General features: G+C 47.3%; 1 protein-coding gene across 2 annotated transcripts in view; it reads right to left on the bottom strand.

Annotated features, from left to right (window-relative positions):
- Positions 1-12,578, bottom strand: part of Smurf (SMAD specific E3 ubiquitin protein ligase) — a 131,799-nt gene that overhangs the window by 17,597 nt on the left and 101,624 nt on the right. Inside the window, exons 4-11 of one of the 2 annotated variants that reach the window (XM_037431038.2) lie at positions 12,115-12,248; positions 10,557-10,728; positions 9,165-9,248; positions 8,078-8,258; positions 6,511-6,670; positions 4,927-5,173; positions 3,638-4,075; positions 668-911 (exon numbers count right to left, since the gene is read on the bottom strand). In XM_037431038.2, the coding sequence (XP_037286935.2) occupies positions 668-911; positions 3,638-4,075; positions 4,927-5,173; positions 6,511-6,670; positions 8,078-8,258; positions 9,165-9,248; positions 10,557-10,728; positions 12,115-12,248 (1,660 nt within the window). The remainder of the gene's footprint in view (positions 1-667; positions 912-3,637; positions 4,076-4,926; positions 5,174-6,510; positions 6,671-8,077; positions 8,259-9,164; positions 9,249-10,556; positions 10,729-12,114; positions 12,249-12,578) is intronic. The other variant, XM_075868674.1, reaches the window with a different exon arrangement.

Below are 12,578 nucleotides of genomic sequence, written 5' to 3' on the forward strand. Positions count from 1 at the left end.
TAGGCCACTGTAAACATGCGTGAATGCTTAGGGGCGAATGCAAGTCAAAACGTAAGCGAGCACCAGCAGATGGGGGCACACGTGTACAAATGGCTACATAGCCAGCAAGAATACGTCGGTGGACGGTTACTAGCGGATAACTAGACTTTCTATCAAGCTATCCGCACGGTGCAGACCACACAAGCGAGAGAGATGACCAAGGAATATGACGGACCGCGTGCCGATCGCTGTCCCATTTTTGTGACCCGAAATGTAGGCCTTGTCAGGAGGCCTTACCAGCGATTGTCTGGATGATACAGCATATATAGTGCTACTGAGACTGCCAGTGTTCCTAGTGTTACGCACATTGCTCTTCGCAATGCAGGTGTTGTGAACAAAGTGAAATGTTGACAGCCCCTGCGACAAACAGAGCCAGCTGAAGTGCACCTGTCCGCCCTACAAGTGCGCGAGCTTCAACTGAGAGGCCAGAGCACATGACGAAGAAAGAAAGTGATGTTCGAGGCCGGTGGCTCGTGAGATCGACAGACTTTCATTTCTTTCCGGACTCCTGTGATTCTATTTTAGCTCTGGTGACAAATTCACTCCACAATAAACAGTGTTCATTATTCATTCATGTTGGTGAACTTTTCTACAATGTGCACGTGCCCGAATAAAGCAAACTCCAAACCTCGAAAATGTCCTCCCGAGAGACCTCCAGCCGGCAGTGGCCTGACTGGGGCTGCACCGTCTGCAGCTCCTGACGCAGCGTCGTCAGCTTCTGCACCAGGTCCCGCTTGTACTTGGGCAAGCAGGACAGCTCGGGCGAGGACGACCGTTCCATGATGAGCGCCGACGACGATGTGGCACTCGTGACCGTTGGCGCAGGACTGTTGTTCGCCAGGTAGGGTACGCCACCCCCACCTCCACCACCACTGCAATCAGAGAAAGGACAAATAAAATTGAAAGCAGGGAAAGTTGACGGTTGATCAACATACTGTATAAAGTACCCTAGTGCACTTTAACAAGAATAAAAGTGTCTTTTTTTTTTTTACCTTCCGTCCTCATCGATATGCACTTGCTCGACTATACGTTGTGATTAAGACACGTAAAGTGGGGGGCTAGTCGGTATGGCGTAAAAACTGAAATTAAACTGCGCAAGGAACAGAACACACAAGAACAAATAGACAGGCTGAGCACGGCTCTGCCTACTTCTCTCACATTCTATCCCCTGCGCAGTTTTACATCAGTTGCAACGATGATGAAACGAGACCACTGGGCCAACAAGCACACTCACTTCTGAGGCTCAGTGCTCACCACTTGGGTCGACCAACCCTATGCAAGCTCCAGCTTTCGAAATTGACAGGATTGTTAAACACTAGAATAATGTTATTAAGAGTGCTATACATTGCAGTAACTTGATGCTGTCAGATTCTGAACCCTCCCTGCCATTAAAATCCCCATGAAATCTCTGACAATGTTGAAATTTGTGGGGATCTGCAGCACGCCCGCGACCATTTCGCGGGCATTGCACCGTACGGCCGCTCCTTCTCCTTTCCCGTGCTCTGGTAACGGCACGTGGCGATAGATGGCGTGGTGCATGTTCTCGTGGGCTGCGAGAATCAGCAAGGCCGAGTCACGTGCGCGCCAGAAAGGGTCTCATCCTCTGTCGGCCAGTGCCCGGTAAGCACGTTGTTTTTCCTCCGTCCGCGTACCCTATGGGAATCGCCGGACTGTAGCCTGCCTGGGTTCCTAGACATCCCCGGCAGGCGTGTTTACCTGAGTGTTAGCTTCGGCACCATACGCTAAGCCAAACAGCGGTGCCTAGTGCTTGAAGTTGTCGTACCACGCCAAGCCGTTCTCGCCATGGGCCTACGCGTACGAGGTTTGCCCCAACTTTCTAGACCAGGCCCAGTGGCCATCGTGAGAGTGCGCAGCATAGCCGCGAGAGACCTTTTCCCGACCGGCATGTCAAAGCTCGCCATTGCCAGCTGTGATGTGCTCCCGGCCTCCCCTTTATCTTGAATGTCAGCGTGCGGAAGCCTTTGCTCACTGTGTCCCGGGAGCGAACGTTGTACTGTTGTTTGGAGGTGCCGCCAAAGGCAATGAAGTCTTTGTGTATAGCTGTTAATCAAACACTGACTGTTTTGCCGCGCCGTGCCAAACACTTTGTTAGTTGAGCCCGCGTGGAGCGGTGCGCTACACATGGGTTAATGACGGAGACGTGGCCCTGTGACTCACTAAGCCTGAACCCGCGGTGATTTTCCGCTACGGTGAGTAGCGAGGTCACTACAACTTAGAATTGTTTTATACTCGCCACTGTATAATTACAGATATAAATGAGAGGGATCTTAAAACAAAAACTGTCCTCAAACGACTTGACACATCTCCAACTATGAGCAACTGACCTCAACAACAGGCTCCAACTTTTTTTTTTTTTTACACCCCCCAAACAAGCTCGGTAATTTGTAGAGTAGAACACAGTGATCACGTTATCTGAATCTTAGAGAGCTGCACGCCGTGCAGAGCCTCCATTTCGAAAAACGATTCTTGCGCTCCTTTCCTACGCCTGAACAATGCTCCTTGCACGCGCAGTGACGACAACTGGGCGATCGGCGACGCGACGCAGCATGCAGCTCGTCGTTTGGTCTAAACCAGGTCTCAATAAACAGTAATGAAGTCAACGACAGTTCCTGTTCCCACCCACAGCTACGACAGAGCTATCCAATCATAAGAGTTGCAAAACTTCCCATAGGCTCCTTGCAATGAAATCGGAAGACTTCACTGACCCAGTTTTTGGGAGTAACCAGATTGTGGTGCCATTTGTTGATCAGCACCCCCACTAGAAGCGCATCATTTGTGTTTTGTATTGCTGCTCTCAGATGGCCCGACAGTCTGCTTTAAAGAAAAAAAATTGAACTCCAGAAAAATTGGGCCAACTTCATGTCCGGGTATTAGAATGCAGTTTTGCTGCAAACTGTTTTCAGCTGAAAATCGAGCGACTGGGTTGCAGAGAAGGATCAGCACCAGGTGAACAGTAAACAAACAGGCATAGTAGCAAGTGGAAGTGCATTGCAACTGATCTAGTTCATCGAAGACGTCAATCACTGACGTCCCGTTACATTGCCGAAGTGGGCGGAGTCATGACGACGGGCCACGCCTTCCCCTCTCTCTAAAGGAGAAGGGTGGCGAGACCGGGCGAAAATTTTAAATCAGCTGAACGCGATGTTCTAGCCCCTGTAACTTTTTTAATGTAGCACGTATTCGCGAAATTCTTGCGGCAGCATGGTCACGAAGTAAAAATGCACATATTTCTCTTTACAACAATTTTCGGACCTTGGGGTTGTTTACTGGCCCTTTTATAAATATAATGATGCTGCTGGAAGAGTTTGTACGAATCTGTTCACCAGTCCAACACATGTATCTTTATTACAACTAAGGTGTCGCAGTCCCAGTCCTTATTTGCATGCCAGACTATCATCTATACGAACCTGAGAGGCTGTTGATAGCAAACAAGACATCAGATTATTATCCTGCTACATGGTCATGTAACTTCTATTATCATTGCTGTTAGAACTGCTCACAAGCCGGAAGGGCACAAACCAATCATCCGCAATCCCATTAGCTTTAAAAGTTAGTCCCAAGATGAAGCAGCACTCACAAGAAGCTGTTCCTATGATTGTTGGCCGCCGTCATGGAAGGCACGACCGGCGGCAGCCCGTTGACGTTGATGGGCGACATGGGGCTCTGTGGTGGGGGCAACGCCGCCGAATTGCTCGGCGGTTGAGGAGGAACATTGTTGATGTGAGGTTGAATGACTCCACCGGGCGGGTTGGCGTTCGTCGTCAACGGGTTGGGGTGACCAGGTGGACTACGCGGTCCCACAGTAGGATGGCTCGCAGGTGGTGGCGGTGGCGGAGGTGCCTCTCGGGAAGAACCAGTCTGAGCCATACTGGGCTGACCTGTCGTGCTTGATGAGGTCAGGTTCGAAGATCCGGAGGTCATGTTCGAGGTCGGAGCAGAGGGCGCTGGCGACGCGTGGGCAGGAGACATGTGCTGGCCTTGCGCCGACGATGTCTGTGACATGGGCAGCGCCCTCCTGGAACGAAAAGATGTCGGTCGGACTTTGATTATGCCGTCTTACGTGCACAGTTTCATTTAATGATGGTCTAGGGATGGTTCTGTCTAATGTGACATGATAGTAAAGATCGACACAGAGCAACAAACAAGGAGCTGCCTGTCATGTAGTGTCTTTCTTTAGATACAAGTCAGTTTGACACTATTCTAAGAGCATAAACAACTACCAATGGCGCAAATACAAATAGGGTAGAAGTTCAGGGGACGATGAAATCTTGAAGAGATGAAAAATCCTAGGAACACAGCATGTCAGTAGAGCAACTGCAACACATTCATATTTATACACATGTGCCATAAGGCAGGCAACTGCAGGCTTGAAGGAGAATAGACTGTTTAGTGAACACCTTGGCTCCAGCAACACCTCATGCTGCAAGGATTTTTACCAATGGTACGATCTTATACTTGTTCAGTTTTTGTTTGGCTTTTGGACGTTGAGTTTGTGCTCACAATACTGCAATATAGTGAACTGTTTGGCTAGTTGGTTTGATTTATAGCATAGAAGAGCGAAGGCTTGAAAGGAAAGGAAGCCTAGCTACTTAGCACCTTTTTCCTTCCAAGCCTTCCCTCTTTTATGTTAAACAACAATACTGGCCAGAAGCCACTGCCCAAAGATGACAACTACACTAGTTCAGTGCGGAAGCTGAAACGAAATGTTTTAAAAGCGAGCAGAGACCAAAAGTGTTCAAGGTTCTGCCCCGACCCATTTAGTTTACTATTTTTCTTCTCTTGTTTTGCAGTCGTCAAAACAGCCCTGAGCAACTATTGGAGAAAAGAACAAAACAAAAGACATGCTTCCTCTTTCAGTTTGCTCACCTTGCCGCTGGCGCGAGTCCCAGCAGAGGAAGCCGGGGGTCGGTGAACTGTGTGGTGCGGTTGTTGTGGTCCACGTAGTACAGGCGTCCCGTCGGAGTCGAGCGAATCTCCCAGCCCCGGGGCAGGGGTCCCAGAGATTCGAGGTCGCCAGAGGGGTAGTCGCGGGGAACCCGGGGGTCGTGCCACGTGCTCACCCCCGTTGCCACGTGGTAGAAGTAGACTTGACCCTGCTGCGTCGTCCGCACCTCTGCGACGTCGAAGAACGGATGAACCACTCGTTGAAATTCTTCGCCCGTGGCAGATATTTATGGGTCCAAAGTCTTCAAGAGCATGCCTATATTTTCATTTTTTCAACTCCCTAGTCATAGTTAAGGGCCTTGCAACCATAGGTCGGCAAACTCACCTGTGAGTTGACTCACTCAGACTCAAATCAAGCGGTGAGTGTGAGTGAGTCTGGTTGAACAAAATTTTTGTGAGTGTGAGTCCTAAGAATTTGGGATCAGAAAAATTTTGGCGAGTCTGCGTGAGTTCCACTTTTTTTGTTTGTTTTTTTCCCGACCTATGCTTGCGACAAATGAATGCACATTGACACCTAGAGATGCTATCATGCGACTTAAAAAGCCAGTTTATAACAAACAATCTTGACTTGTAAGTGCACAGAGGCACAATTAGTGTGCGGCGACACCCGGTAGAGGAAAAAGAGAAACACCCCGTGGCATGCGACACTTGAGTGACGCGACGTGAGTACCAACACTTTCGTATGCTTGCATGAGCTATACGACTTTTGAGACTTGAATGCTTACTGCCGCTTAGAAACGCTCGTGCACAAAAAAGTGCCGTTCAATCATTTTATTCCATTGCCATCCTTTCCTTACGCTCCATTACTTTACACTCCGAAGTTGCTAAAAAGCGATTTCCACTAGAACAAAGGCCAAAAACTTTACGAAGAGTGTACGCCAAAAAAAAAAAAGAAAAAAAAGCTTCACCTACACAAATTTCCGCGAATCATTGAAACCTGCTCGATATTTTTTTTTCACCGGCCCAATTCATGACCAAGTGAAAGGCTGCCTACATGTGTTCACCAGAGTTCTTGAGTGATGAATCTAGCTATTCCACAATTATGTTTATTTGCCAGATAGGCTTGTCTCGATAGCTGTGATCTACGTTTTTGTTCTTGTTAGGCAGAGTTACTTTTGTATGAGTATTTGATCTAATAGATGATTGCATCAAAGTGCCGTTTCTTTGTTGACTTATTAACATGTCACATGGCTGTTTTCAAACATATTTTCCCAAATGGGTCCCCTACTTGTCATTGGCTATAATGCAACATACTCAGTGCGGGCCATTTCCAAAAAATTTGCATAATAAAGAATTTAAAGGTTAACATATTTGACAGAGATCTGGCTGGCCGGGTAAATTTATGCGAATAAACAGAGACTCCAGCCGTGTTTAGTCTTTAGTTTTTGATATTAAAAAAACTGGACAGTTTTTAATATTAAACACTAAAGACAACATGTGGCTGGAGACTGTGTATTCGTATAGTAAAGAATGAGCAACACTGCCCAAAAAAGTACACGTTCTCACCATATCCCTCGGGCAAGTCAGCCGCCCTATGAAGCTGGTTGCGGGCCAGGTAGTTGCGATGCCGTGTCGACCGCCGCCGAGCGTTAGACTGTGGCGTGTCCGCCTGCGGAGAACTCGCAGGCGGCGGAGATGGTGATGGTGGTGCTCCGTTGCCCTCATCCTGAACAGAAAAGGCCATCTCACTCAATCGCTACGGTCATGATTCAGAATGTAACTGCACCACAGATCCTCGACAAAAGACACTGACAAGTGCCAGCTGTGAATCCCCCAATCTAGCAATATATACGCACGTACTAAAGATTCAAAACAAAGAACGAAAGGACAAGCACAAGGCAGCAAAGATTAAAAAACATAAATTGAAAACATGATACCTTGTCACCTGTATCACAATCCGCACTCTTCAAAAATGACATTTGTGACTGATATAAATAGACACAATCCGCACTCTTCAAAAATGACATTTGTGACTGATATAAATAGACTAACGCCTGGCATGCATCTGGCATGCCTCAATGAGCTATCTGAGCTGCTACAACAATTTCGCAAGCTCAGTGACTACTATATTTGGTGCTGACAGTGGCTCATTGAAGCCAGTGTGTGCAGCCAGAAGTTGAGAGTCAAGCAGCTAAAATTACTTTCTCACTATTCCGCACATTGTTACTGCTTTGAGGCTGAGTATGCTTCGACCCGTTGCACCCCGTTCCGATTCAGGTCCTCGTCCAATGTTGCACCATTACATTTTCAGCCACATAACTCAGTCTAGACTGATAAAAATACACAACGGTGTCATGCAGAGAAGTGTAGCATGAAGGTGTACCTGTGCGAAATAGCACTGCGTTGGTGTTGAAAAATACGTAGGTGCGAGAATGGCCGGAACTACTATCATTAGCCTGACTACGCCCCCTGTAGGGCGAAGGCCTGTCCTGTGTTTCACCAATCGACCTGGTCCTCTGCTTGCTGCAGTCACGTTACCCCCTCGAACCTCGTAATCTCACCTTAACTTTCTGCCTTCCCCTTGTGATCTTGCCTTCTTTTCGAATTTAGTCTGTTGCTCTTAATGACCAGCAGCTATCTCACTTTCTCGCTACACCCCGTGACCATGCCCATTCCTCCTCCTTGAATTCGATAATACGTCTTGAGCATCACCCGTTTGTTCCCTCACCCACTCTGCTTTCTTCTTTAATGAAAACCAGCAGACAGTGAAATCAGGGAAGGTACAGGGGACGTTAACTGAACTCTTTTTTAAGTGTAGTGACTGTGACACAGATGGGAAGAAAGTGGACGAAAACACAATTCGCTGCTGACGTGGACCGGAGCTGCAACCAGGACCGAACCTGCCACCCTCGGATTACACACTTGACGCTCTTTCCAAATGAGCTGCGGCGGCAGTCGTACCCTCATCCACATTGCAGGGTATCTATGTGAATGCAAACCTGGGGGTGCCAGTCAGCACCGCACGAAGCTATCACCTATCCTTTTGTCCCCCTCAAGGTTATCCCTATCACTCTTCTTTCCATGGCTTGCTGCATCTTTGATAAGAACCAACCATAAGTAAACCAAGACCAACCTGAGGAGGAGGAGGAGGCGGAGGCTGCATCTCGTCGTTGGTCGTGGAGGACGCGGGCGGAGGCAGAGACCGGCGTTGAGCACGAGAGTTGGCCGCGCTGCCTGCGCTGATGCTCCCACTGACATGCATGCTGTTTCGGTTGGAAAGAGGCGCAACCATGTTGACCATTTCGTACGCCGGCCTGCAGGAAAAAAGAGGCAGAAGAAAGCAATGTCAGCATCAATACTTATGAGCGCAACGTTGACAACGTTCGCAGAATGAATTTCATTCACTTTGTTGAGCGCGTAGACATTCATCGTAATCAGTCCCAACAGGCCTCGGCAAACAATTCACAAGACTGCTATAGTTGTTTGTGAAACTTGATGGTCTATAAGTTAAATGAGTGGGTATTAAATTTCAGTTCTGATTGTCCTCAAATTGTTATCCCCTTGACTTGTGAGTAAGAAGACTCACTACATGGAATACTACGAGAGCCCAAACATACAGTAAACATCCTTTTTTTTTTTTTTTTTAAGTGAGAGGCCGTCAAAGCAGATAGATAGTCAAAGTTGACCTTTCGAATGTCTGGTGCTGCATCCCAAAACTTATGTGTCGTGCCAAAACACGAACAAAGTAGCACTGAATGAACATAACCAGCACTTAGGTGCTGTAAGCGTCCATGGGTATCATCTGTGTTCAGGTTATTATAACAGAACTTACAAATATACAAATGCAGTAGGAGAAGACAGAATGTCTGGCTGGCATAATTGTCATACCTGCTTTCCATAATAACAAACGCTTACCAACGACTCACCCAGTTTGCCATTTCAATGATCCACCATCACCACGCCATGCACCTGTCGTGCGACATAATTATTCGTAATGATGATAGCGGGGATGACAATTTGCAGTCTGCATCAGAATCGCTTAATGCGTCCGAGTGAAAACAGCTCATAGTTTCGAGTAGTTCAAATCGCCACACTTCACTAGTGTTTCCAAGTGACACCATTGGGAAATAACGAGCCAAGAAGCAACACAACAGGTGTTTTACAAATGCTCTCCTGCAATTATCAGGCAGAACGATTCCACAACAGCTTTGCCGACTAACCTGAGCGGCTTCTCCCACTGTGTGGAGCGGCTCCAGTGATTGACGTAGTAGACGCGGCCGGTCGCTGTGCGCCGCTGCTCCCACCTGGATGGTCAAGACAATTGTGTCATAACCACCCAGTAGGCATCACTACAATCACTAATATGGACTGGGACTATCGAAAGTGTCTGCAGCCATACTCCCCAGCAATCACTTTCAGAGATACATTCAGTCTTGCATAAGGCAACAACCCGCACAAACCCTATGCACCATCCTTCTGACATAATACCATGACAAAGATAGATGCAAGATATCACTGATATCTCAAGAAACTGATTAAGGTTGACACATCTGCTACTCACCATGCTTTAACTGACAACAGTCACTGCAGGGACAAAGCAAACATAACACAAAGAATATTTATAGTAGAACTGTGCAATGTTTGTATGGCAACCTAAGAGCATTGCCACACTAGCGGCAAAAACGTAAGCATCAATCCATGTGTAACGCCTAGACAAGACGTGTGCGTCAAAAGCAGCAGAAATTGGGAGCTTCGCGGTGCCCCACGTGAAATGCGTCAAGGCCGGATTCTACGGCAGTCGACGCATGCCGCAAGACAAATTACCAATCAGTAGCGGCGAGGGCGACATCCTGAAGTCATAGAGACTCAGATTCCACCACTATGCATCAAGTTTTTAATCGACACAGGGTAACGAATGAGTGAATGACAAACAGAAAACAATTTTCACTCTTGGCGTTACTCGCAGTATCTCAATGTGCATGTTATCTTGTCACACTACCGTGTGAGATGACACTTGCCAAGGTGGCCTTCTTGACAAGGCGATGACGCACGGCAATCACTTTCTATGCACAGTACACGCTTGTGTATTTTGCCGCTTGCGAGGCCATAACCTAAGAGTTTGGAGGTATTCATTGGAGGTAGTGGCCAAGTACTTCATCAGGGTGGCCAATCCTGCTCTGGTGAGGGAGTCCATTACCCGCAGATGATTGCCAGTGAGGCCGCACCCCAAATTTTTTCTTTGTTCTTTAGAAACCACGTCGAAATAATCTTTTTCTGAACACACTGATGTGCGTGCTAGAGAGTACATCGTACGACCGCGAGTCGGCTTCCAGCACTGCGCAGTGGGTTAGACATCTTGTCTACTTGTTCCTTAGGTACTATGTCGAAATAACCTTTTTGATGCGAAGCATCTTTTGCTCGCAGGCATGACACACGTCCGCACTCTTCTCCTTTTCTTTCTCCACTTCTCTCCTGCCACCTGCTTGCGCTCGCTCCCCCATTGCATATACGCGTCCCCTCCGATCTCTCTCCTGCTGCTACAAATGTGCAAGTGAAGATAGCACAGCACCAGCTGAACGTGAGTGACCAAAGAATGAAGGTACTCTACGTACCCTTCCGGCAGGTCCTCGTGGCAAGCGAGAGCGCTCAGGTTGTTGTCGACCACGACGTTCTGGCTTCCCAGGCCGTGCCCGTCACGGGAGAGTAGGCTGATGACAATCTGGCCACGAACGATGTCCCCACCCTCCTCCCCCGCCGTATTCCTCATCAGGTCTAGCCGTTGGTCTATAGAGAACAAGAAAAGTTGGAGAGCATGAGTCACGACGCTATACTGGAAATGCAACAATGTGCGGGAATGCGCTAGTTGGCAATACAAAATGCGTTGTCTAACCAGCGTGATGATGACTAGGTCAGTTGAAAGCAATGAGGCTGGTCTAGGTTCTGGTGAAGTGCAATACACAGCACAGTAAAATGAAATACAAAGGGGTGTGATGATGAATAGACTAGCTGGAAGCAAGACAGCTATTCTACTTGCTGACCTGTTCGGAGCAAGAGAACAAGCTGGCAAGTATGGGACACAACACAATAGTGAAAAGGCAACTATGTATCAGACTGCACTAGTTGACAATACAAAATGCAGTGTCTAGCCGGTGTGACACTAATTACACTATTGGGAAGCAAGATGGCTAGTTCAAGTCATTGGTATAATGGGAACAATAAAGGTTGAGTAGCATGAGACAGAACACTATACTGGAAAGGCAACAATGTGGGAGCATTTCTAGTTAGTGATACGAATAGCATTGTCCAAATACTGACTAGACTGGTTGCAAGCAATGAGGCTAGTCTAACTGCTAGTCAGTCAGAAAGAAGATAACAGGCTGCAGAGTGTGAATCTCTGTTCTATAAAGAGACATTAACTGGTTTGTGGACATGCCTGCACATGTTCATGTTCCATGGTAATGCTAAACAAAATATCCTACATGAAAAGAAATATCCAACCAAAAAACAAAATATTGATTGATTGATATGTGGGGTTTAACGTCCCAAAAGCACTAAATGATTTTGAGAGACGCCGTAGAGGAGGGCTTCAGAAATTTTGACCCCCTGGGGTTCTTTAAAGTGCACCCAAATCTGAGCACATGGGCCTATACAACATTTCCGCCTCCATCGGAAATGCAGCTGGGATTCGATTCCGCGACCTGCAGGTCAGCAGCCTTAGCCACTAGACCACCGCGGCGGGGCGAAAACAAAATATCCCACTAGACTTATTGGAACAAGTGAGTATTTCCCCCCTGTCTTCTACAGTCTTTTTCGAGTTACGTACTGTATTTTCCGTAACTAAGAAAGAATGGGGTAGTGAATCGTGGGGATGCATGCACTTAAATTCTCGAGTCTACGCCAACTTGTGACTGGTGTAGGACGAGGGTAGACCCTCTCCACTTTATATTCACACGAAGTAGAACGAACATTGTTTCTACATCCTCACTTTGCATAGCTTACCCATTTACAAAATTTGGTCTTGACGCCGCACTTGTAACTAGCACGAATACGACATTCATAAAGTTAAGAAAAAAAATCTACGGATAGAATGAATGCGTCTCTCATAATCATATGGTGGTTTTGGGACGTTAAACCCCACAAATCAATCAATCACGGATAGAGTGAACTCACAGCCAGTGTCTTTGAGCTGCTGTATGGCATTGGCCATGATGCGCACACATCCGAGAAAGCCGGCCCCCTGCTTTTTCTGAACTTTCTTGTGGTTCCACACGCTGATCGTAATCGAGTCCGATCGGCTCAGGTACCTGCAGCAGTGGCAAAAGACTATGCGTCAACTGAGCACATCACACATTGTGCTTGCACGCACGAAAAGAACGACCACAAGCAAACACACACAAAACATTCGAAACAAGCACTAAAACGAGGCATGGCTGGCAGATGAGGAACAGGACTGTTCCAAGATGGCCCTCTTGAACAAAGCCAAACCAAGCCGACCAGAGTGCCCCCAAACTAGAGGCCCCACTCACATTCCATTTCATCTGTATCCTTAAAAATGGTTTTCTTTCTCTTTTTCTCAATGCATAGGCGAATATTTACAACAAGGATCCCCGCTTAACAATACGCTCGCTATCAGT

The sequence above is a fragment of the Rhipicephalus microplus genome, chromosome 7 (assembly GCF_043290135.1).
Source record: "Rhipicephalus microplus isolate Deutch F79 chromosome 7, USDA_Rmic, whole genome shotgun sequence".
Classification (NCBI taxonomy): domain Eukaryota; kingdom Metazoa; phylum Arthropoda; class Arachnida; order Ixodida; family Ixodidae; genus Rhipicephalus; species Rhipicephalus microplus.